Source organism: Neoarius graeffei, chromosome 11 (genome assembly GCF_027579695.1).
Source record: "Neoarius graeffei isolate fNeoGra1 chromosome 11, fNeoGra1.pri, whole genome shotgun sequence".
In the NCBI taxonomy this organism is placed as follows: domain Eukaryota; kingdom Metazoa; phylum Chordata; class Actinopteri; order Siluriformes; family Ariidae; genus Neoarius; species Neoarius graeffei.
Window position 1 is genome coordinate 23,340,791 of NC_083579.1, and position 23,680 is coordinate 23,364,470.

The 23,680-nt window shown below is 42.6% G+C and overlaps 1 protein-coding gene across 4 annotated transcripts in view; it reads left to right on the top strand.

Moving 5' to 3' along the window:
- The window catches only part of qkia (QKI, KH domain containing, RNA binding a), a 237,003-nt gene that overhangs the window by 48,958 nt on the left and 164,365 nt on the right, over positions 1–23,680 (top strand). For all 4 annotated transcript variants that reach the window (XM_060933628.1, XM_060933630.1, XM_060933629.1 and 1 more), the window contains exon 2: positions 23,636–23,680. This exon is cut by the window's right edge and continues 98 nt beyond it. In XM_060933628.1, coding sequence (XP_060789611.1) covers positions 23,636–23,680 — 45 coding nt within the window. The remainder of the gene's footprint in view (positions 1–23,635) is intronic.

Consider the following 23,680-nt stretch of genomic DNA (forward strand, 5'->3'; position numbering starts at 1 on the left):
TGGTGTGGAGCGGAATTACCTAAACTCGGATGAGCCGTTTGAGACTGAGGACCAAAAATAAATGGGCGATTGACAGGCCGACAAAAAAAAGTCATCGACTAAAAAAAATTCCAGTCAACCATTTTTTTATGGTCGATTACGTCGACTAATCGCGGCAGCACTAAAACGTTTCTGGAAGGAGTCTCCAGTGTCAGCCCTTTGAGAGACAGAAATCTAACTTCTCAACATTAAATGTAACTATAAACAGTTATAAATGTCATTCATAAATTGAAAATCAGAATTCTTGTCAAATGGCTGTGATATAAGAGGAATAAAACTTTTCAGGAAAAACGGTCAGCTTCAGGGTGGGAACAGAAACAGACTTGGTTCTCGTCTTGTTTTCTTTTGATCAGCAGGGAATGGGGTCTTGAACCAGTTCCATTCAGGATTCTTTCACACTTGATGCCTGCTAGTGGACCAACCAAGGTTTTGAGTGGAAGCATTGCAATCACGGATGAGTCATGAACGGAGGGTATCACACAACAGGAGGAAACAGTAGCAGCAAGATGGCAGATATTTTTCAGTCCATATTTTCTGAAGGTGTTTCCTTTTTCTTTGTGTTCTCCATTACTGTGCTCCGCTTCCTCTCCAAACTAATGACACACCCACTTGGTTCATGGTTCATGCTGGAAAAACCAGCTGTATTTAGCTTCCAGCTGGGAACCAACTTTTCAGGTTCTGAATTTATTTATTTTTTTTTGTTGAACTACTCTGAACCGGTTCAAAATTTGGTGGATGAACCAGAATGGGACCCGATCCCTGTTGGTGGAAAAGGGGTAACTTTGTCTCTGTCCTTGCCCCCCTTTTGCTGTCTCTCACTCTTGTCTGTTTTTCTGAGTCCCTCTTTCTCTTAAACACTTTGTCTTTCTTTTCTGATCTGTCTCCCTCTCTGTTTACTTAATTTTTTTTTTTTTTAAATTCCCCCCGATTTCAGAGGTTGGGAGTGTGATGTAAAGCCTACTGCAGTGTGTTTAGTTTTTCCTGGCATTACAGTGTCAGGAGGGTTATTTTTCCTGAAGTATTTCTGCAGTGAAGCTTGTCTCCTGCTGCTGCTGCTGCTGCTGAACTGTGGTTTTGTGTCCAGAACAGGACTTGCAGAGATTTTGCATGTTTTACTACTGAAGTTTTGGAGAAGTGACTGGGGACACTTCAAGTGTGAGGGATACAGCATTTACGTGTGTTGTGTGGGTTTTTTCCCCCTTCTCCCCTCATTGCTTTAATTTCTTCAGTTAACTTTCACAACACTGCACAACTTTTCATGTGTTCAAAATGGTGTTCCTGTGTGAGGACAGAGAGCACGGTTGATGTTTATCAGGAATCATAAGCTCCATCTGCTTCGAGGTAGAAAACCATCACAGTACAGCAGCAGAGCCTGTCTCTTATGGCCCTTTTCCACTACCCTTTTTCAGCTCACTTCAGCCTGACACGGCTCGCGTTTCGACTACCTTAGAACAGCACGACTCCGCTCGCTTCAGCCCTGCTTAGCACCCAAAACTCGCACGGTTTTGGAGTGGGGCTGAAGCGAGCCGAACCGAGCCGAGTGGGGCTAGGGGCGTGAGGAGACGCTCCCCTGTGCACTGATTGGTGAGGAGGAGTGTCCTCACATGCCCACACACGCCCCGCGAGCACACTGGGATCTGTAAACACCGTAAACCCGGAAGAAGAATAATTACGAATTATGAGAATTTCTGAAGCCTTATGCGCCTTGCCTCATCTATACGCTCTTGCCAGTATCTGTTGGCGTTGTCGGTGACAACAAGCCACAGCACCAAGACCAGCAACACTAACGACTCCATCTCCTCCATGTTTATTGTTTACTATCCGGGTCCTGAGACTACCGCTTAAAAGCTCACTGATGTTACTGTTTGCGCCGCCTAACGACATCACATGATGTCCACCCACTTTCGCTAACTCCACCCAATGTGTCCACCCACTTCCAGCCAGCACGGTTCACCGTGGTTGTAGTCGAAATGCAACTCCAACAGCCCCACTCAGCTCGACTCAGCCCAACTCAGCACGGCACGGCTCAGCCCAACTCAGCCGCATTGGTAGTGGAAAAGCGGCATTAGTCATTCAGGTGATGTCACTTGACTTGGATATGGGGGGGTGCGTGTTTTTTTTTTTTTTTTTTTTTTAATTTCTGTGTGGGGGTGTGTGTGTGTGTGTGTGTGTGGGGGGGGGGGGGGGGGGGTAATTCCTGTCTGTGTGTAGTGTTTTGGGCTGTGTTTAATCGGCTCCTGGATCAATACTGCTGAGCTGCCTAACTCTAGCCAGTTAATCCTCACTAATCGCCTGCAGGCGTGAGTGTTTTCTTGCTAGCTAATTGGCTAAAGGTACGAGTGAGGGGTAGGAGCAGGGCTTTCGTCGTCCATTTTGGTGACATGATTATGAGCTGATTTGTGATTGGATTCCTTAGTGATGTATTTTATTCCTCACACGTTGGAATTAAATGTGACACTGAGCGCACGTGTTCTTATAGGCTGTAGTACAGGGGTGTTGGTTTTCTCTTAAAAAAAAAAATCACAGATTTAAAGTCTTTTGTAAATCATTTGCTTATCTACAGAAAACCCCCCTCAAATGGATGAGATTAAATCTTAGTTGTCCTTGATTTGAGGAATGACTCTTTGACGTGCCACCTCTTACACGGTCAATGTTTATCATGTTGAGCGGCTGTGAGGGAAATATCAAACCAACAAGGCTGTTCGCCAAACATATCGGGAGTGGTTTGGCTTAGGTGTGGTGTTCCGTGGGTTTGATTTGATAAACATTGTGTATGATGAAGCATGCAGGGGGCAGGAGAGTGAGCAATGTAATGTACCAACAGGGGTTATAATGGAGTGAAAGATGTAACAGGTTGTAATAGAGTGTCTCGGAGGCTGTAATAGATTATATTGGAGGTTACGGATGTAACTAGTTGTGGTCGTTGGAGGTTACGGATGTAGCGGAGGCTGTAGTGGTCATTGCAGATGTAGCGGAGGCTGTACCAGAGATGTTGCAGATATATTCGAGCTTGCAGTTGTAATTTGTAAATCCAGAGGGAGGTTTGTATATAATTTTTGTGGATTCACAGTTTGACATGTGACCCTCTGCTCTGAACAGGAATACGTGTGTGGGGTTCAGGGAAGTGATACAGTAGGAGTGCATTTCATTACTGCTTGTATGTCAGCAAAATAGGGTGCAAGTGTTTTTCTCTCCTCCTCCTGCATCTCACAGGTGCCTGTTGTCAGGATTACTGCAAAACTTGGGGTGGTGTGAAGTAGTTTTCTGTCTGTGAGTGAGTCTGTGGGTGAGAATTTGATCTAGTTACTCATAAGTAATCTCAGTCTCTCTCTCGTATGTGAACACGGGATGAATGTGTTTATTTTATTTGCATGGTCAGAATAGTGTGTTGATGGCAGCACCACTTTTAATATCAGACATGGAGTAATGGCAAAAAAAAAGCACACTTGCTAACCTTCTTTTGGCTGCTCCCGATTGGGGTCGCCACAGCGGATCTTTCGTCCCCATTGCGCCCTGTCTTCCGCATCCTTCCCTACCACACCCGCCACTTTCATGTCCTCTCACCACATCCATGCATCTCCTCTTTAGCCTTCCTCGTTTTCATTTGCCTGGCAGCTCCATCCTCAACATTCTCCTTCCCACATGCTCTGCATCTCTTCTCAGGATGTGCCCATACCATCTCAGTCTCATCTCTCTTAGCTTAATTCCCAAGCTCTCCACATGTGCTGTCCCTCTGATGTGCTCGTTCCTTATCCTGTCCAACCTTGTCACTCCCATTGCAAACCTTAACGTCCTCAACTCCGCCACCTCCAACTTTGCCTCCTGTCTCTTCATTAAGGGTACGGTCTCCAATCCATACATCACAGCTGGTCTCACTACTGTCTTGTACATCTTACCTTTCACTTTTGCTGGGACTTTGCTATCACAAATGACTCCTGAAATCCTTCTCCAACTGCTGCACCCTGCCTGCACTCTCTCACCTCACTATCGCAGCCCCCATTTTCCTGCACAGTTGAACCCAGGTACTTGAATTCACCAACTTTCTTTACGTCTACTCCTTGCATCTTCACTACACTCTCATCCCCATTCTCACTGATGCACATGTATTCTGTTTTGCTACTGCTCACCTTCATTCCTCTTCGTTCCAATGCATACCTCCATCTCTCCAAACCCAACTCAACCTCCTTTCTACTTTCACCACATATCACAATATCATCCTCAAACATCATGTTCCATGGTGACTCTTGCCTCACTTCGTCCGTCAAGCTATCCAGTGCTATGGCAAACAAAAAAGGACTCAAAGTAGATCCTTGATGGAGTCCCACCTTCACCTTGAAACATTCACTTGTTCCAACTGCACACCTCACTGCTGTTTCACTGTTCTCATACATGTCTTGCACCACTCTAATATACTTCATTCATTCCACTCTTTCTCATACAATACCATAACTCGTCTCTCGGCACTCTATCGTATGCCTTCTCCAGGTCTACAAACGCAGGGTAGCTTTCTCTGGCCTTCCCTGTACTTCTCCATTAACATTCTTAAAGCAAAAATTGCATCTGACGTGCTCTTCCTTGGCATAAACCCGTACTGCTGTTCACAGATTGCTACCTCTCTTCTCAGTCTTGCCTCCAATACCATTTCCCATAGCTTCATGGTGTGGCTCATCAGTTTTATTCTTCTGTAATGACTGCAGCTCTCAGGGATGAGAATTTTCCATGGATCTGCGGAATTCCGAGTTTTTCCCGCTGAAAATGTCATTTTTGTGAAACGTGTAAATCCGTTGAGAAAATTTTGGGGGCGTAGGGGTCTGCACGAGGCGAGGCTTGTGGTGGCACAAGCAGGCAGGACCGACCGACCGCCTGCCAGCATCTTTCGGCAACGCTCATCGCAAAATTAGTTGCAACTGTGATAACGGAAGTAGTCATTGCTTTCTTCAATATTTATGCTAACGACAACTCACGACGATTTCCGGCAATGTTTTGGCGCTAGTTTCATTTCACTTCTGCAATTCACGGAGAAACAAGCTACACGTACACGGTTTTGATCACTTAAGTTCTAGTTATTTTGGTTAGTTTTCAAAGTTACTTTGCCAATATGGCGAAAGTTTTGGACTGCAAAAATGATCGTGCCAGGGAAATCGATAAATCGAACAGGATAAAGAACTGTTTCCGATGGGCATGGCTCGATAGTAGCGTTACCGTGCAGATAGGGACACAAACTGTGACTATGTGCCTGACGGAACATATCCGAAAAGTGGATGTGCCAGGAAAGGTTCTGTGTATTCTGTGCTCAGATATGATCAATTATGGAAACAGAGGAGCTAGAAACATCCAGGAGCACATCAAAACAAAAAAGCACAAAGGTACATTTTACTTAAATTGTCAAAGAGTCAGGAGAAATCTAATATATCGTTACGGTTACCTCCATTATCGCTCACGATATATATATGTATATATGTCACGGAGTGAACCGTGACGCTCGCGCGCACACCTTCACACACACCTCTCACGCAAGCACACAGTGCATAGGCAGCAGTCTGCCGGCAATGTTCAAACATCTTGGCTGACCTGTCGCTGTGAGTTGCACTTCATTTCCATTACTGTTTTCTGTATGGGTATTACTGGTTTTCAAGCATTTCATACTCCACCGTTTGCCATAGTTTCTAACGAGAGCAGCATTTGTTGCGAGTGCAGGGAAAGGCCTACCAGCATTCTAGTAACATTTGTTTGGCTCCACTCGTATGTAAAACGCATCACACATTTCTAAGCATTTTCATCTCCCATCTGTTAAGCATTGTCTATGGTCTAGGAAACGTGTACAAACTGGTTATTTCTAACATCAAGTTTATTTAGTTCTAGCATTTTTATAACACAAGTTTTCAGTAACTCATCACGTGAACTCCACATACTTTCTGTTTGTTGCGAGAAACCGAGGGACTGTACCATTGGCTTATGAAGGGGTTTTGCGGGTGTTTGGTAGAACGGACTATTTTAACGGGGGTGTTTTACTGGTGTTGGGGAAACATGTATTTTACTATGCACTGAAGGGGTTTTGGTTAAAGAAAATTATTTTGGATGTTTGTATGTTTTGTGTTTGTTTCTTTAAATTGTTATTTTGTATTTAGGATGTCATTATTTAGTTGATTGATTTAATTTTGCAATTTGGGCTCAACTGTGGGAGGGGCTGCCGGTATGTAAGCTCTGCAGTAGCTCTAGAGCCTCAGTTGTGGTTGGAACGTCTTGTTTGAAGGTACTGTGGTTTGGCTGACTAATAGTTTTGTTCAGGGTCTTTTTGATTTAGTCTGGCAAACTTGAAGCCTCTTTTTGTGTTTTCTTATTTTGTTTGTATAGTTTTCTTTTTGGCAATTTGAACCTTTGGTTGGCACACTGTAAATATTTGCACTATTTTAAGAAAAGTTTTGAAAATAGAAAAAATAAAAAATATATTTTTGGAGGAAGAAGTTTTCCGGCTCTCTGTCTGCTCCACCGCCGTCCATCCTTGCAACTATATATATTATATAATAATAAAAAATGTGGGAAAAGGGGATTGTGAATTGGGCAAATGCCCCCTAGACCGGCCAGGCATTTGAGTTTTTTTTTTAAATGTCCCATTCTCATCCCTGAGCTCTGTACATCTCCCTTATTCTTGTATATTGGGACTAGCATACGCTTTCTCCATTCATTAGGCATTTTCTCATTTTCTAGGATCTTATTTAACAATCTCTTTAGGAACTCCACAGCTGTCTCACCCAAACATCTCCAAGCCTCAATCGGGATACCATCTGGTCCGACTGCTTTCCCAGTCTTCATTCTTTTCATGGCTGCCCTCACCTTATCCTTACTAACCAACTCTGCTTCCTGATTTGCTGTCTCCAATGAATCTGACCTTTTCTCTCTTGGATTCTTCTCATTTAATAAATCCTCAAAGTACTCTTTCCACCTTCTTAATACACTCTTTGTTTGCTAGCACATTTCCATTTACATCTTTCATCACTCTTACCTGCTGTACATCCCTCGCTTCCCTGTTTCTCTGCCTAGCTAGTCTGTACAGATCTTTCTTGCCTTCTTTGGTCTCCAGTCTTTCGTACGACTCCTGGTATGCATCTGCTTTCACCTTCACTACCGCTCTTTTTGCCTTCTGTCTTGTCTCTCTGTATAACTGCCTGCTTTCCTCATCTCTGATCATTCCAATTCTTCTTTGCTAGCCTCTTCTCTTTTATAATTTCCTGCACTTCTTTGTTCCACCACCATGTCTCCTTGTCTTCCTTCCTCCTTCCTGATGACCACCCTAACACCTTCCTTGCTGCCTCTCTTACTAGTAGTATTCCAATCTTCTGGCAGACTTCCATGACCACTCAATGCTCATCTCATTTCTTCCCTAAACTCCTTCTGATGTTCAACCTCTTTTAGTTTCCACCACTTAATCTTCGGCTCCACTATTTCACGCTTCCTCTTTTTCACTTTTAAGCTCATTCTGCACATGACCACTTGATGTTGTCTAGCTACACTCTCCCCTGCCATCACTTTACAGTCTCCAATCTCCTTCAGGTTACCCCTTCTGCAGAGTATGTAGTCACCCTGTGCTGCTCTTTCTTCTCGAAGTATGTATTGACTCTTGCCATATTCATCCTCTTTTTGAAAAATCAACCACCATTTGCCCTTTCACATTTCTCTCTCTCACACCATATCTGCCCATCGCGTCCTCATCTCCTCTATTTCCCTTGCAAACATGTCCGTTGAAATCTGCTCCAATCAGCATGCGCTCCTCCCTCGGTATACTTTCTACCACTTCATCCATCTTTTCCCAGAAAGACTCTTTCTCTTCATTCTCACATCCAACCTGTGGGGCGTACGCGCACACAACATTGATTACCACTCCTTGAATCTCGAACTTCATGCCGATCACTCTGACGCCCTCTTCACATCAATCACACTGTTGACCAACTCTCCCCTCAGAACAATACCAACACCATTTCTCTTTCCATCAACTCCATAATAAAACAACTTGCATCCATCTCCAATGTTCTTGGCCTTGCTTCCTTTCCACCTCGTCTCCTGCACACACAAAATGTCCAACTTCCTTCTTTCCATCATAACTGCTTACTCTCTCGCTCTGCCAGTCAATGCTCCCACATTCAGTGTTCCTACCCTCAATTCTAAGCTCCTTCCCTTCCATCTTTCACGCTCTCTCCTAACATGCCTCCCCCCTCTCTTTCTCCTTCTTTGTTTTGGCGCAACAGTAGCACACTTTCCACCGGCACCCTGTTGACCAACAGTACCAGAGGCGGTCGTTGTTAACCCGGGCCCCGACTGATCCGGTATGGTATTTCTCTTTTCATTCTGCATGTTAGAGTTGGCACAGTTTTACGCTGGATGCCCTTCCTGACGCAACCCTCTCCAATTTATCCGGGTTTGGGACCGGCACCAAGAGTACGCTTATGCACCCCTGATGTAGTTTTTTTTTTTTTTTTTTCTTGGACAAGCTCCATCTTAACCTAGAATGTACATATAGGTTCCATGAAAATATAGATTTCATGGATATGCAAATAAGGAACCCCCTCCCCAAGCTGTAAATGCATGAAGAAATGATGAAACATGCTCTTTAATTGCATCATTGAACCTGGTAGGCTCATATGATGGGCTTATATGATGCATTAAAGACAGTTTTTAGCTCCTCCCATTTTCTTTGAAGTTCAGACAAAAGCTTGAATCTGAAGTCTGCCAGAATCACACCTGTTACATATTTAATAGATGCTTTGTGTGAGATGTCGTCGTTGTTATGAAAGAGGAGATGCATGCAACAGGTTTGGGGTATGTGTGTGCGCTGTGTATTTAAAGAAGATTGAACCTACAGCAGAAATTGCTGATGTTGGCAGGATGGTTTCAGCACTGCAACACAACTACAGCAGCCTCGGACGTGTGGAGCAGCGCTTCTGAAAGCGAGGTCTATTTACTGCAAAAGAGTTGGGGGGAGGGGATGTGCGTGTTGTAATTTTATAAAAAGCAAGCAAAAAAACCCTGAGTTCAAGTTGTGGAAATCACATCTCTGGGCTTCAACCCGGCAGGCAGGCAGGGCAGGGCAGGCAGGCAACATTTAAGTGTGCAGTACCTCTTCAAACAATTCTTAATCAGGTCTATTTGCCACCGAAATTCAGCATCCAACAGGACCCACCCCCACTTATTTTTCTCTCTCCATATCTTTTCTCATTTTCTAACTGTACAGTTTTAGCCATTTCCAGTTCAAGTGTTGCCCTTTCCACCCCTTTTTTTTCCCCGTCACTAGCTAACTCTGAGTAACCAGCTGAGGAGGGTGAAAACTAACACACACTTCAGCTGCGACACATGAACCCAACCTGTTTTTATTTTTTTCAAACTGCTGCCTCACACTGCAGCATAACCCACTCAGAGAGAAGCGGTCTGCCCTCTTCCTCATACATGGACTCATAGATGCACATGATTGGCTTGTGTCACTGTGTTTGACCAGAGAAATGCTACAGAGCACAGGTAAGTTTTATGCTCTCGTGTCCCGGCAACAGATAGCTGTGACATTGTCAGGATTCAAACTCATCATTGTGGTGTTTCTTGGTCATGACCCCTGCCATCACGCGTCTAATTCTATTCTAGCTCAAGGTCTTTGACAGCTGCCTGGTGGGATCGAGTGAGAATATTCACTGTCGGAATAGAAACATTACATGACGTGCAACAGTTCCAGATGTTGTTTGTGCCAGAGTGTCATCTCTCCGCTGAACATTTTGAAAGCTTGTTCATTCAGTACATTAAAAACAGTTGAATAATGTCGCGTCACAACTTGCGGTTTTCGCAACTTGACAGTCTAGGGGATTAAACACCATGCACCTTCACCAACTCATGAAGAGATTTCTAACAGTAATGCCTGCTTCTGTTACCCACTCTGGTCTCTCTGAGCTTCTGTGTGCTGAAGTGGGATGCTGATGGAGAATACAGCGAGTTATACAGATAGCAGATTGTTTTTCAAGGCAACACTACAGCTCACGATGCTTTGCGATGGGTTATAAATGAAAATAACGTTTGGTGGTGATGCTTCAGGAAGTATTCCCAAACCCATCTGCGAGTATTCGCCACTTAGTTTGCTGACAAACATTGCCACCAAATTTCAATGCATGCATTGAAATTTTTGGCAACTCGTGAGGTGGAAGCACACCAAAAAGCAACTCTCGAAGCTCAGAGAACATTTGCTGTGCATCACATGATTAATGGTAATGCTACCAGTTTTTCATCGCCAAGTATTCATAAACCCATCGTGAGCTGTAGTGTGACCTGGGCCGAAGAAAGATGCGTGTTGCATGACTCCGATAGTTGGTTAGTTATGAGTTTCCTCTGTTTCTGGAAGAGGAGCTACAGTGTTGTTCTGAGTGTATTTGAGGTGAAGGAATGTGAGATGCTGGTCTTTAACTTTTTTTTTTTATTTATTTTTTTAATTTTTTTTATAAATTTTTTTTTTTTCTCTCTCACACACACACACACACACACACACACACACAGGGTTTTCATTAGTATGGAAAACAGCAGATGAAATGTGAAAAGTAACCGATTAGGCCAGGGATCATCCACCTAAGCCCCCATGTGGGTCCAGGGCAACGCCCTGGTGGGGGGACCAGCCCCCCAGCCGAAAATGAATTTCGCAGTTTCGAACAGCCAATCGTTAGCTGTCCATGGTCCATTTGAAATAGATTTTTCTGTAAATATATATAACAAATTACACATCAAGTATTTTCTTATAGCAATTTATCTGTACAATTGGACATATCTATTCCTCCATGACATGCCATCATTTAGAGATTCAAAGTATATCAATTTTGAAGCATATACCATTTGAAATTTATCAGTTTGCTTTCTCAGCAAAATACTGCATTTATTTTCCTAAATGCTCAGGTCTTATTTACTCAGAACTGTGTATACAGAATTTTTATGTGCAAAACTCATTACAATGGTATTTCTCATTTAAAGAACAATAAATTACTGTTATCCATCATTTACTATTACAATATGAATTCTTAAACAGAAAAAGCATACCTTCTTCCAAATTATTTTTTCAGTAAAACAAACACTACAACCATCAAGTAATGAACTCTGCAACTTCAAACAGTAAAAGAACTAGAAAACAAAACATTTTAACAATGAAATCTTCGCAGTCTGCCGGTCGAGTAATTTTGACGCTGTTTCACTTCAGTGGGTCGAGTTTCAATGAGAATGTGTGTATGCAGTATGCTATGGTGATTTCTGTGATCATCCAGATCAGTTCAGAAACCTACACTGCTGTATTAATGGTAGATTTCATTCCTGGGTCTCATTGCAATTCCAGTTTGTATGCCACAAAGCCCAATCAAAATTTGGGAAATCAGAACATAACATGAACGCTTGCAGAATGAAGAAATTGAATGTATAACGACAAACATGCAACATAGCAGTAACACTTAAAATGTAAACTGGGCAGGGTTCTCCACTTTTCAAAAATAAAAGATGTGTGTGTAATATACAATTATATAAAATGTGTATGTATATACGCACATGCGCATATATTTATTTACATATATATTTATTTTAATGAATATTATTTATTTATTTAAAAAATGCGTATGAGGTTTATATAATGGGCTCTTACTTGTGCTGAACAGTTAGTTTAGCGCTAGCATTCACTGTTTATTTCTGTTCAAACCAAACTCAAAAGGGAAAAAGACAAAACGAGAGACCCAAAATCGTATCTAGCAGCAATTATTTTTACTTTGCACCAACTTTGAACACCTGAATTCTCAAGCCTCTATCTTGGAAACCAAATGACAAGATGATGGCATGACTGGTCATGTTTAAAAAAAAAAAAAAAAACTGGACATGCTGTTTATTACGTCAAGATAGATGATGCAGCAAAACGATCATATCACGATTATTGAAGGGATTTCTATGATGCACGATATGCATCCTGTGTAGGGTTACTGAGTGTTGCGTTTAAAAACTGTTACTGATAAATCTGTTAATTATTAATGAAGTAAATAGTGGAGTGGTTAGCACTGTCTCCTCATAGCAAGAAGGTTCCAGGTTCAAACCTCACTTTCTGTGATGAGTTTGCATGTTCTCCCTGTGTCTGTGTGGGCTTCCTCCACAGTTAAGACATGCAGATTAGGTAAAATCCCCAGTCACTGGGTTGCATAAGCCAGTGCATACTTGGTGCCTGTCCCAAGCCCGGATAGACTGGGGAGGGTTGTGTCAGGAAGGGCATCCAGTGTAAAACCCATGCCAAATCAGATATGCAGCTGATGAGCTACTGTGGCAACACCTAACTGGAGCAGCTGGAAGATGAATGGTGGTGGTGACGACAATGATGATTCTTCACGAAGATATTAATTATTAATATTTGACACAGCTTTTCATTTTAAAGATCAAGTAGAAGACTTCCAATCTGTGAAAAGATATCAGCGATCCAATATCTCAGAAATTGTATTGCATTATAAATCACAATAAACGTATTGTCAGGCTTTCGTCTAAACGGGGGAACAGGGGCGCTGCGCCCTCTTACTCTCGGCGTGCACCCCCTTACCGACTCTGTGAAAACATCCCAGCAACACTACGTGACAATGTGTCTGATCATTAAATACGTTATAATTGCTCCAAAAATATTCCAATCATAGTAGATACACCGCCAGACGGTGCAAAAACAATCCGAATTGGCGTTTTCCAGACTGAGGCGCCATGTTATTTAGTTGTTTACTTGTCGCGGCTGCTCTCGTGAGATTTGACATGGGTTACATACAAGGTCAGCTGAGTTGTAGAGCGAGATTTCTCGAGACTGAATGACCTTTCACCCACCGGCGCAGGAGCTTTTGACAGAAGTAGTTCGCGAGTTGTTTTTGTTGACGCTTGGGCATTTAAAGATGTCATCCCGCGGCACGAAGAGGAAGAAAGCCAAAGACTGTCCGGGGCAGAAGATTACTTCTTTCTTTTTCAATGTTGACAGACAATTTGTTACAATTTCCCTCTCAGATAGCCTCAGAATGTCCCATTGGAGCATTTTTCAAAGGCTTTGCACGGCGGAGGGTGACAACCGGCACCATCTCCCCCCGCCCCCCGCTTCGCTCCCTTGCCATGGTGAGCGCCCTCATACTAAATTTTTCTAGAAAAAACCCTGGTATTGTGGTCATATCGTCCAGCCCTGTTAAGTGGCGATCACACCGAACATTTCCTTATCCGTTTTCTTATTGTCTTGTCCACTATTAAATCTAAAGTTTTGGCTTTAGATCTTAGAATAACATGACCCACAGTGTGTGACGTTCTCACTGGTCTCCGATTTAGTACCATTGCAATTAAAGTGCTGGTGCTAAAATTAGAGGCACTGATAGGAATAAGATTACACCAAACTTGCTAGACAGCCTCGAATATGGGAGGGATATCGTAGATCAACAGAAATATTACATACACACACACACACACACACACACACACACACACACACACACACACACAGCAATCTGGAGAGGTGAGTAAAGAACCTTTTGTGGAATGAAAGGCCTGAGGAAATGCACATAGCAGTGAAGCGCCTGTTCCTTAGCTCAGTTTTCTTTACGCTCCTCGTCTCATCTGCAGTATTTCTGCTGTTCTGGTGACGTTTTATTCTCCCAGTGCTGCCGTGGCTCTTTTACTTGTTCATCACGCAGTTAAGCTCCAGTGTTTTGAGTCTGGAATGAGCGCTGGCATTTTGGACCTGCAGATCTTGAAGCAGGGTCTGTGAACCGCAGCCAAACTAAGGGTTATGATTTTCTCATTTTATTACAGCAATGAAAACCACAATCCATCATTATCGAAACAATTCTCTCCATAAATAATGCCAACTGGAGTCTAATGACCATTTTTGTGAAAACTGGGTGACTGACTCCAATGAACAACCATAATTGTTCTGCATCTTTAAATACAATGGCTGGGCATTGGTCTTGTTTTTGATTTAGTTTTTGTTTAATTTTGTTTCATTATTGGACTTGGCTTTAGTTTTTATTTTTTGGATATTTTTTGTTTTAGTTTATTTTTTAATTTGTTTTTTAATTTGCTTTTGTTTCTTTTTTAGTCTATTTTTACTTTGTTTTAATTTTTTATTTTACTTAGTGAGACAGCCTTTCAGTTTCATAAAATTGGTGAAATTTGGTCCCCTCTGAAATTTGGTCATGTTTATTTCTATAATATCTCAAATATCAGGCCATTCTGTGGCTGGGAAGTTATTTAATTTGAGGGGATTCCCTAGCAAATAATGTGCATGAAATCACCTGCTTCGCGCAGTCAAGCAGACAGAGGAAGTCCGTGTGAGCATGCATAGGTTTACCTCTTCTTCTTTTGGGTTTTACAGCAGCTGGCATCCACTATTGCATGACTGCCATCTACAGTTTTACCTTGACCAGTCACTGATAGTTACATCATTCTGTTGCGAAACAAACAGCTGATCACACATGCCCCTTTTCCACCAAAGCAGTTCCAGGGCTGGTTCGGGGCCAGTGCTTAGTTTGGAACCGGGTTTTCTGTTTCCACTGACAAAGAACTGGCTCTGAGGCCAGAAAAACCGGTTCCAGACTCGCACCAACTCTCTGCTGGGCCAGAGGAAAGAACCGCTTACGTCAGCGGGGGGGCGGAGTTGTTAAGACCAACAACAATAAGACCGCGAAAGATCGCCATTTTTAAGCGACGAGAAGCAGCAGCTGTACAAACGCAAAGTCATTTTATTATTATTGTTGTTGCTGCTGCTGCTCCTTCCGTGTTGTTTTTGCTTCGATATTCACGCCAAGGTTTATGTAAACGTAGCAACATAACTGATGTATACAGCGACGTAATGATGTATACAACGATGTAACTGACGTATACAGCGACGTAATGACGTGTCTTCTCTTAGCACCGCGAGCGATGGAAAAGCAAGCTGGTTCTCAGCTGGTTCGCAAGTTGAACAAGTTGTGAACCAGCACCAGCACTGGCTCCAAACCAGCCCTGGAACTGATTTGGTGGAAAAGGGGTAACAGAGGTGCTCACTGACTGCCGATATTTATTAGTTTGGTCCTGCATTTCCTTTCCTTCACAACATAACGTCTTTTCTTGCTTTGTTACTGTAGTCAGTCTTTCATGTTTCATTCACACACTCACATCCTCCATTTTTCTCTCCTGTTTCAAATTTGTATCCCACAATGTATTGCACGAATGGGGAAAGCCCACCACGTGATGTATGATGTAGTGTCTTGAATTGGGTCATGGTGAGGCAGGCAAAAATATTGGCAAATTTAGGGCCATATGGCCCTAAATTCATTAATCGTTCTATTTAAAAAAAAAACTAATAAAATTGGAAGTCTGTGATTCAAATTCAGTAGCTTTCGGTCTACTAAACAAAAATAATTGGGTGTCAAGGAAAATTTATTTTTATGACCAGTGTCTTGCAATAGTTTTCATCCCCCTTTGTGTTTGTCCGGTTTTGTCGCATTACAAGATGGAATTAAAATTTATTTTTGGGGGGTTAACACAATTTGATTTTTCACAACATGCCTACCACTTTAAAGATGAAAATTGTTTTATTGTGACACAAACAATAAGATAAGAAAAAAAAGAATCTGGAATGTGCATAGGTATTCACCCCCCTCAAAGTCTTTGTAGATCCACCTTTTGCTGCAATTACAGCTGCAAGTTTGTTGGGGTATGTCTCTATTAGCTTAGCACATCTAGCCACTGGGATTTTTGCCCATTCCTCAGAACAAAACTGTTCCAACTCCAAGTTAGATGGATTGCGTTGGTGTACAGCAATCTTGAAGTTATGCCACAGATTCTCAATTGGATTGAGATCTGGGCTTTGATTAGCCCATTTCAAGACATGTAAAAGTTTCCCTTTCACTGTAGCTTTTAGCAGTTAGTTTAGGGTTATTGTCCTGCTGGAACGTGAATCTTTGACCCAGTCTCAAACCTTTGGCTGACTCAACAGATTTTCCTCCAGAATTGCCCTGTATTTAGTGTGACATCCATCTTTCCTTCTATATGTGTGTGTGTGTGTGTGTGTGTGTGTGTATATATATATATATATATATATATATATATATATATATATATATATATATATATATATATATATATATATACACACACACACACACACACACACACACACACACACACATATATATATATATATATATATATATATATATATATATATACACACACACACACAGACTTTATTTATTTTTTTTTTATAAATAACCCCACCCTGATCCATACTTCTCCACAACTTTGTCTCTGACCTGTTTGGAGTGCTTCTTTGTTTTAATATTGCTTGCTTTGTCAAGATGCAAGACGCTGTACACTTGAAAAATCTGAAAGGTAGTCTACCTTTAAGTTTTAGTTTGTCTTCATTTTATTTATTTATCTATCATTTAAAAGGGAATCGAGACCCTCTGGTTTACATAGTCATGGCCCATGCTAATAAAATGTGTTCAGCAGTGTCCGTCATCTAAATCAGATGTGAATTTAATCTTTCTGCTCTGTATTTTGAAAGTTCCTTTAACCTCTCCTAGCTACTAAATTTGTCACTCTTGCTTGTCCTCCTTGTGTAACAGATTCACATCCAACAGTGGGTCAGCTTTCAGAGTCGAGGCTTCGGAATGAGACACTGGAGTGTTCAGACTGCTTTGTTTTTTTTTTTTTTTGTCCCTCCCCCAATGCATTCATGGAGTGTTTATTTTTCACATCCTAAGGGTCTGCCACAGATGTTGTCCAGATGTGGTGTACCAAATCAAAGCCCTGTTTAGAATACAGTACCACTATGGGTTTTTTTTTTCTTTTCCCTTCTGTGTTCATCCTCTTCATGTGTGTTTGTTTTCAGGTGTTTCCTTTGTCCTTTCTACAAACCTTGTGCAACACACAGTTTACTTTCGTGTGTGTGTGTGGTTAGTGGGAAGGATTTGTGGTTTCCCTGTGTGTGGTGTGCTACATGATTTCAGATCATTGTGAGGACAAACTCCTTTCTATACACTTTCTCCTTTTTGGTTATTTATTTTGTGCGAGATCAAAAGCACTGAAGACTTTTTATTCAACTTGAACAGATAAAGTGCTCAGTGAAATGTCTATAGTGGGAATGTTTCTAACGGGAGACTCTGCCCTGTATCTCGTGTCTCGTGATTAGTGTCATTTTCGTCACGTTTTTCCAATAACATGCCACCAAAACTCCAGAGGAGGAGAAACAAATGCACACAATTATTGTGTTTAAATAATGAACCTCAGTTTAATTTCAAACATGTCTATGAAGATTCTCAGTCATCCAGGTCATGGGTGGTAAGAGAGCAACTGGACTTGCTTGAAGATTCTTGAAGACGTTTCACCTCTCATCCGAAAGGGTTCTTCAGTTCTGTCTGACTAATAGGGAGTATCAGGTATTTATCCTCTCATGGATGAAAAGCAATCCTAAGGTGTTGTTGAGTCATCCTGTTGGTGTGGGTCACTGGGGGCTGGGTGTGAACGGCCTAGAGAGTTGTTGGGGTGATCAATGGGTTGTTGGTTCTCTCTGTCCTCCTGTGAGTCACTGAAACAGCTGGGTTTTGGTGTGCATTCAGTTGTCTAGGAAGTGTGCCAAGGACTGCATTGTTGGTGGATGATAAATGGTGTCTTAGACCACCACCTCTGTTCAGTGATGGTCATTCCAGGTTGAGAAAAATGACTTCTTTAACTCCTTGCTCATACCACTGATCCTCTCTGGCTAAAATGCGTACGTTGCAATCCTGAAATGAGTGTCCTTTGTTGTTAAGATGAAGATAGACAGCAGAGTCCTGGCCTGAGGAACTGGCTCTCCTGTGTTGAGCCATGCGCCTGTGAAGCGGTTGTTTTGTTTCCCCAATATGAGTCTGTGCATTCCTCACTGCACTGAATTGCATACACTACGTTGTCCTGTTTGTGTCTGGGTATTCTGTCCTTAGGGTGGATCAGGTTCTGCTTCAGGGTGTTATTGGGTCTGAAACGCAACATTCCGGTACATTTCAGACCCAGTAACACCCTGAAGCAGAACCTGGTCCCCCCTAAGGACAGAATACCCAGACACAAACAGGACAACATAGTATATGCAATTCAGTGCAGTGAGGAATGCACGGACTCATATATTGGGGAAACAAAATAACCGCTTCACAGGCGCATGGCTCAACACAGGAGAGCCAGTTCCTCAGGCCAGGACTCTGCTGTCTATCTTCATCTTAACAACAAAGGACACTCATTTCAGGATTGCAACGTATGCATTTTAGCCAGAGAGGATCGGTGGTATGAACCTGGAATGGCCATCACCAGACCTGTTTACTCCTACGATTTGTCCGTAGTTCCTACGATTTTTCAAAACAAAATACGGACTACGAATTCTTGTCCAAAAACTACGATTTATGGCCGAAATGTTGCCAAATGTTTCATCAGGCTTTCGTCTAAACGGGGGAACAGGGGCGCTGCACCGTCTTACTCTCGGCGTGCGCCCCCTTACCGACTCCGTGAAAACATCCCAGCAACACTACGTGACAATATGTCTGATCATCAAATACGTTATAATTGCTCCAAAAATATTCCAATCATAGTAGATACACCGCCAGACGGTGCAAAAACAATCCGAATTGGCGGTTTCCAGACTGAGGCGCCATGTTTAGTTGTTTACTTGTCGCGGCTGCTCTCGCGAGATTTTACATGGGTTACATACAAGGTCCGCTGAGTTGTAGAGCGAGATTTCTCGAGACTGAATGACCTTTCACCCACCGGTGCGGGAGCTTTTGACAGAAGTAATTCGTGAGTTGTTTTTGTTGACGCTTGGGCATTTAAAGATGTCATCCCGTGGCACGAAGCGGAAGAAAGCCAAAGACTGTCCGGGGCAGAAGAAGATTACTTCTTTCTTTTTCAATGTTGACAGACAATTTGTTACAATTTCCCTCACGCACGTTTAAGCCACGTTTACCGTATGTTGCGTTGAATGCCATAATTGAGTTGCCATAAATGCATGTTCAGTTATTAACCAATGTCAAACTTTGTTAACTTGAAATTAAACTTTTTTTGATCTTGACATTTTTTTTCTTGTTTTGTCAAGTTGCCAGGTATCAATGACTTGTGATTTGTTAGTAAAGAGTGAGATCAGTATAGCTGCCAATCAAGTATTAAGTAGCTTATTAGAGCATAGTATGGTCTCTGAAATATTTTTTCTTATTGTAGCATCCTAAATAAGTATTACTGCTAGTCTTCTGGTTATTTCAGAGATACTGAAATAATGAAATGTATGAGGAGTCAACAAGTAGACCTTAGAGTCTAGGCTTGGTAATATGAGGATTATGGAGCAGATCTAGAATCTTACATGGGTTTGCTTTTTGGTTCTCACAGGTGCTTAACTTGACAGAAAAAATAAGATCAGTGCTAGATTTTAATTTTTAAAATTTTTTTCATGTAATCTATCACTTACTTTCAACTTGAATAAGTACTATTATCTAATAGGCTGCTTTCTACTTTTTGTCTTCGATACAATACATAGATTGGACCCCAGTAAAATTCCTACTGACAGCTTACCAAAACTACTGACAAGATACTGCAAGACTACTGACAGGGCAAATTTGGGGTAAACAGGTCTGCATCACTGAACAGAGGTGGTGGTGGTCTAATGCCCCTTTTCCACCAAAGCAGTTCCAGGGCTGGTTCGGGGCCAATGCTTAGTTTGGAACCGGGTTTTCTGTTTCCACTGACAAAGAACTGGCTCTGGGGCCAGAAAAACCGGTTCCAGGCTCGCACCAACTCTCTGCTGGGCCAGAGGAAAGAACCGCTTACGTCAGCGGGGGGGCGGAGTTGTTAAGACCAACAACAATAAGACCGCGAAAGATCGCCATTTTTAAGCGACGAGAAGCAGCAGCTGTACAAACGCGAAGTCATTTTATTATTATTGTTGTTGCTGCTGCTGCTCCTTCCGTGTTGTTTTTGCTTCGATATTCGTGCCAAGGTTTATGCAAACGTAGCGACGTAACTGACGTATACAGCGACGTAATGACATATACAATGACGTAACTGACGTATACAGCGACGTAATGACGTGTCTTCCCTTCCCTTAGCTATGGAAAAGCAAACTGGTTCTCAGCTGGCTCGCAAGTTGAACGAGTTGTGAACCAGCACCAGCACTGGCCCCAAACCAGCCCTGAAACTGATTTGGTGGAAAAGGGGTAAAAGACACCATTTATCATCCACCTACAATGCAGTCCTTGGCACACTTCCGAGACAACTGAATGCACACCAAAACCCAGCTGTGTCAGTGACTCACAGGAGGACAGATACCCATTTTCCACCAAATCAGTTCCAGGACTGGTTCGGAGCCGGTGCTGGTTCACAACTCGTTCAACTTGCGAGCCAGCTGAGAACTAGTTTGCTTTTCCATAGCTTGCGGTGCTAAAGGAAGCCACGTCAGTTACGTCGCTGTATACATCAGTTACGTCGCTGTATACGTCAGTTACGTTGCTATGTTTGCATAAACCTTGGCGCGAATATCGAAGCAAAAACAACGCGGAAGAAGCAGCAGCAGCAACAATAATAATAATGGATGGCTTCGCGTTTGTACAGCTGCTGCTTCTCGTCGCTTAAAAATGGCGATCTTTCGCGGTCTTGTTATTGTTGTTGGTCTTAACAACTCCCCCCCCACCCCCCCCCCACCCCCCCAAGCTGACGTAAGCGGTTCTTTCCTTTGGCCTAGCAGAGAGTTGGTGCTAGCCTGGAACCGGTTTTTCTGGCTGCAGAGACAGTTCTTTGTCAGTGGAAACAGAAAACCCAGTTCCAGACTAAGCACTGGCCCTGAACCAGCCCTGGAACTGCTTTGGTGGAAAAGGGGCAAGAGAGAACCAACAACCCATTGATCACCCCAACGACTCTCTAGGCCGTTCACACCCACCCCCCAGTGACTCACACCAACAGGATGACTCAACAACACCTTAGAATTGCTTTTCATCCATGAGAGGATAAATACCTGATACTCCCTATAGAGGTCTTGCAGTCATGTGACCGGAAAGTACACAACCGCCATCTTGTTGGTCAAAAACACTGCTGAATACTGTTGCACTCGTGTACAGAATGGATCAATTTCAACCGACGGACTACACGGCTCATTTTTCTAATGAACAGATAACTAGATATATGTCTAAAATAAACGATCTACAAATTAGTGACCCTTATGGCTTACCGGACAGAGTTTTCACGACCGGATTTTGAACTGCCAGCGGAATACCCAGACGTGTATAATTACCTCATTAACTTTCCCTCGCTGTTCAGTGGTGAAGCACTGCGTGCTTATAAATCTCTGGACAGTTATCTTTACAGAAATTCAGGATTTGTCAGCGACTCAGATGTGGCATCTTGTAAACAAGAATCCTCATTGGATGGGTAAGTCACTTAAGTATTGAGTATAGCACTGACCAGCCAATTATAGAATAGAATGAGGTAATTCCGGCTGTAATTCCAAATTGTCCGTCTTGTTTAACATGGATCTGGCGTTGGAGAGGTAGAGGCTTAGCAGTGGAGATTTGAGTGGCTGTTTTCTGAGCTTAGTCAACAGGCCGGCTCTGCCTGCAGCCTCGCTTTTGCTTCCGCTCCCGGCGCCACCTCCTTCGCTTTGCCTCCGATAACAATCCATGGAGACCCCGCTGGTCTCGCTATCTCGTCCGGAATGTTGTGCATGCGATGGAAATCGCTACAAACCGTCATTTTCTGCTGGAAACCAATGTCCAGTAAGTCCATACGGTTGTAGTGGATATTGAAGTCCGGTACAGACGAACAACATGCAAAAATACACACAAAAAACATAAACGTGCACAGGTAGGGAGAGCTTGTAGCTGCAGCCGTTGTAGTAGAATTGTATATACTAGGGTTTTCCAGAAGAAAAGGTAGAAGCAGAAGTAGAAGGCGGAATATGGCGTTTGACTGACAAGATGGCGTCTGTCACAATCTGGATCGGCTGTGACGTCACATGCAAGTGCTCCATTGGTCAGACAGAACTGAAGAAGCCTTTTGGATGAGAGGTGAAATGTCTTCAAGAATCTTCAAGCAAGTCCAGTTGCTCTCTTTTACCACCCACAGTTTAATTTCAAAATAAATCTGCACCGAATGGGTCCAGATAATTTTTTAGTTTTCTTTTAGAAGAAAGAAACCAAGAAACCCTTCACATGCACAGCAAAATTCCTCTGCTGCATTTATCCATCTGAAGCAGTGAACACACACATGCACATAAGTGAGTAATGACACGCGTGTATAAACACGTGCACACCCAGAGCAGTGGTCAGCTATGCTACAATGCCTGGGGAGCAGTTGGGGGTAAGGTGCTTTGCTCAAGGGCACTTCAGCCGCGATGCAGAGGGAGGAGAAAGTGCTGTTCATTCACTCCCCCATGTTTTCCCTGCCAGTCTTGGAATCAAACTCGCGATCCTTTGGGCCCAGGGCTGCTTCTTGAGTTTTTCTTTTATTTTTTGTTTTAGTTCATTCTTGCTTTTTGGTGTCTTTTTTTTTTTCCCCCCTTTTTTTTTCATTTAACTTGGTTCTTATTTTTTCTTTTTATTTCGTTGTTTGTTTTTCTTTTTAATTTTAGTTTTTCCCTTTAACTGTTTAAGTTTATTTTAACTTTCTTTTACCTTTTTTCAGTTTTTTTTGTTTTACTCTCTTAACCAGCATGAGATGAAAGCTTTAATTAAAAAAAAAATTGTAGAAATGAAAATGAAATTCTTGAAGTTTTGTCATTAGTAGCCATAGACAAAGATGAACTCTTTTGGAAATGGAGGAACGTGAAGCAACATGAAGGAGAAAAATGTGTACTTTATTTTCCATTATGTGTGAAATCACTGATGTTAAGGCTGTATGTGGTTTCACTCCAGTACACTAACATCTGACAACGTAATTCAAGTCCACGTCATCTCTGTAACGAACAGACGACATGCAGCAATCAGGAGGTGTTTCAGATCAAACTATGTTCTGAGGAAATCCAGTATGGTTAACCTGATAAAAACTGATTTGTTCCACTTCATCGCAGAGCAAGAACATGGCCGACTTGAGCCATGTCGGTGGGACTGGTCATTAAAAATGAACACATGGTGCCGTGTATTGCAAGCATGCGAGTGTTGCATGTCAGAGCGCTTCACTTTGTGAGCACTGAGACCCAGAAACCTCCTGTTTATCTGGATTTGCTGCTGTGAAGTTTGTAACTGTATTGTTTGGGAGTGACTGCATGAAGAATGAGCGCACATCCGGGGTGGGTGGGTGTGTGTCAGAGAGAAATGGACCTCTAGTGCTAAATCATTTGGCCCCAGCAGTGTGAGATCATTTGGCTGGCAAACGTTATGAATGAGGCTTTGTGCAATAGCGTTCTGCAGCTGCGGGTGTGTGTTGCATTGGGAACATTTGCTCTGTCTCTGTATGAGCAGAAACAGAAGAAGCTGTATTTTCAGGTTGGGAGTGTGTAGGAGGGGTTGCACACTCAGATCTGTGTTTATCTCACAGATGGATTGGGGTGTGTTCGTGTGTGTGTGTAATGTAGATATGTTTTCTGTATTAACCCATGTGGTGTTTGCTTGTGTTTCAGAGATAAACAGAGTGCGGAAGGACATGTACAACGACACGGTGAGTG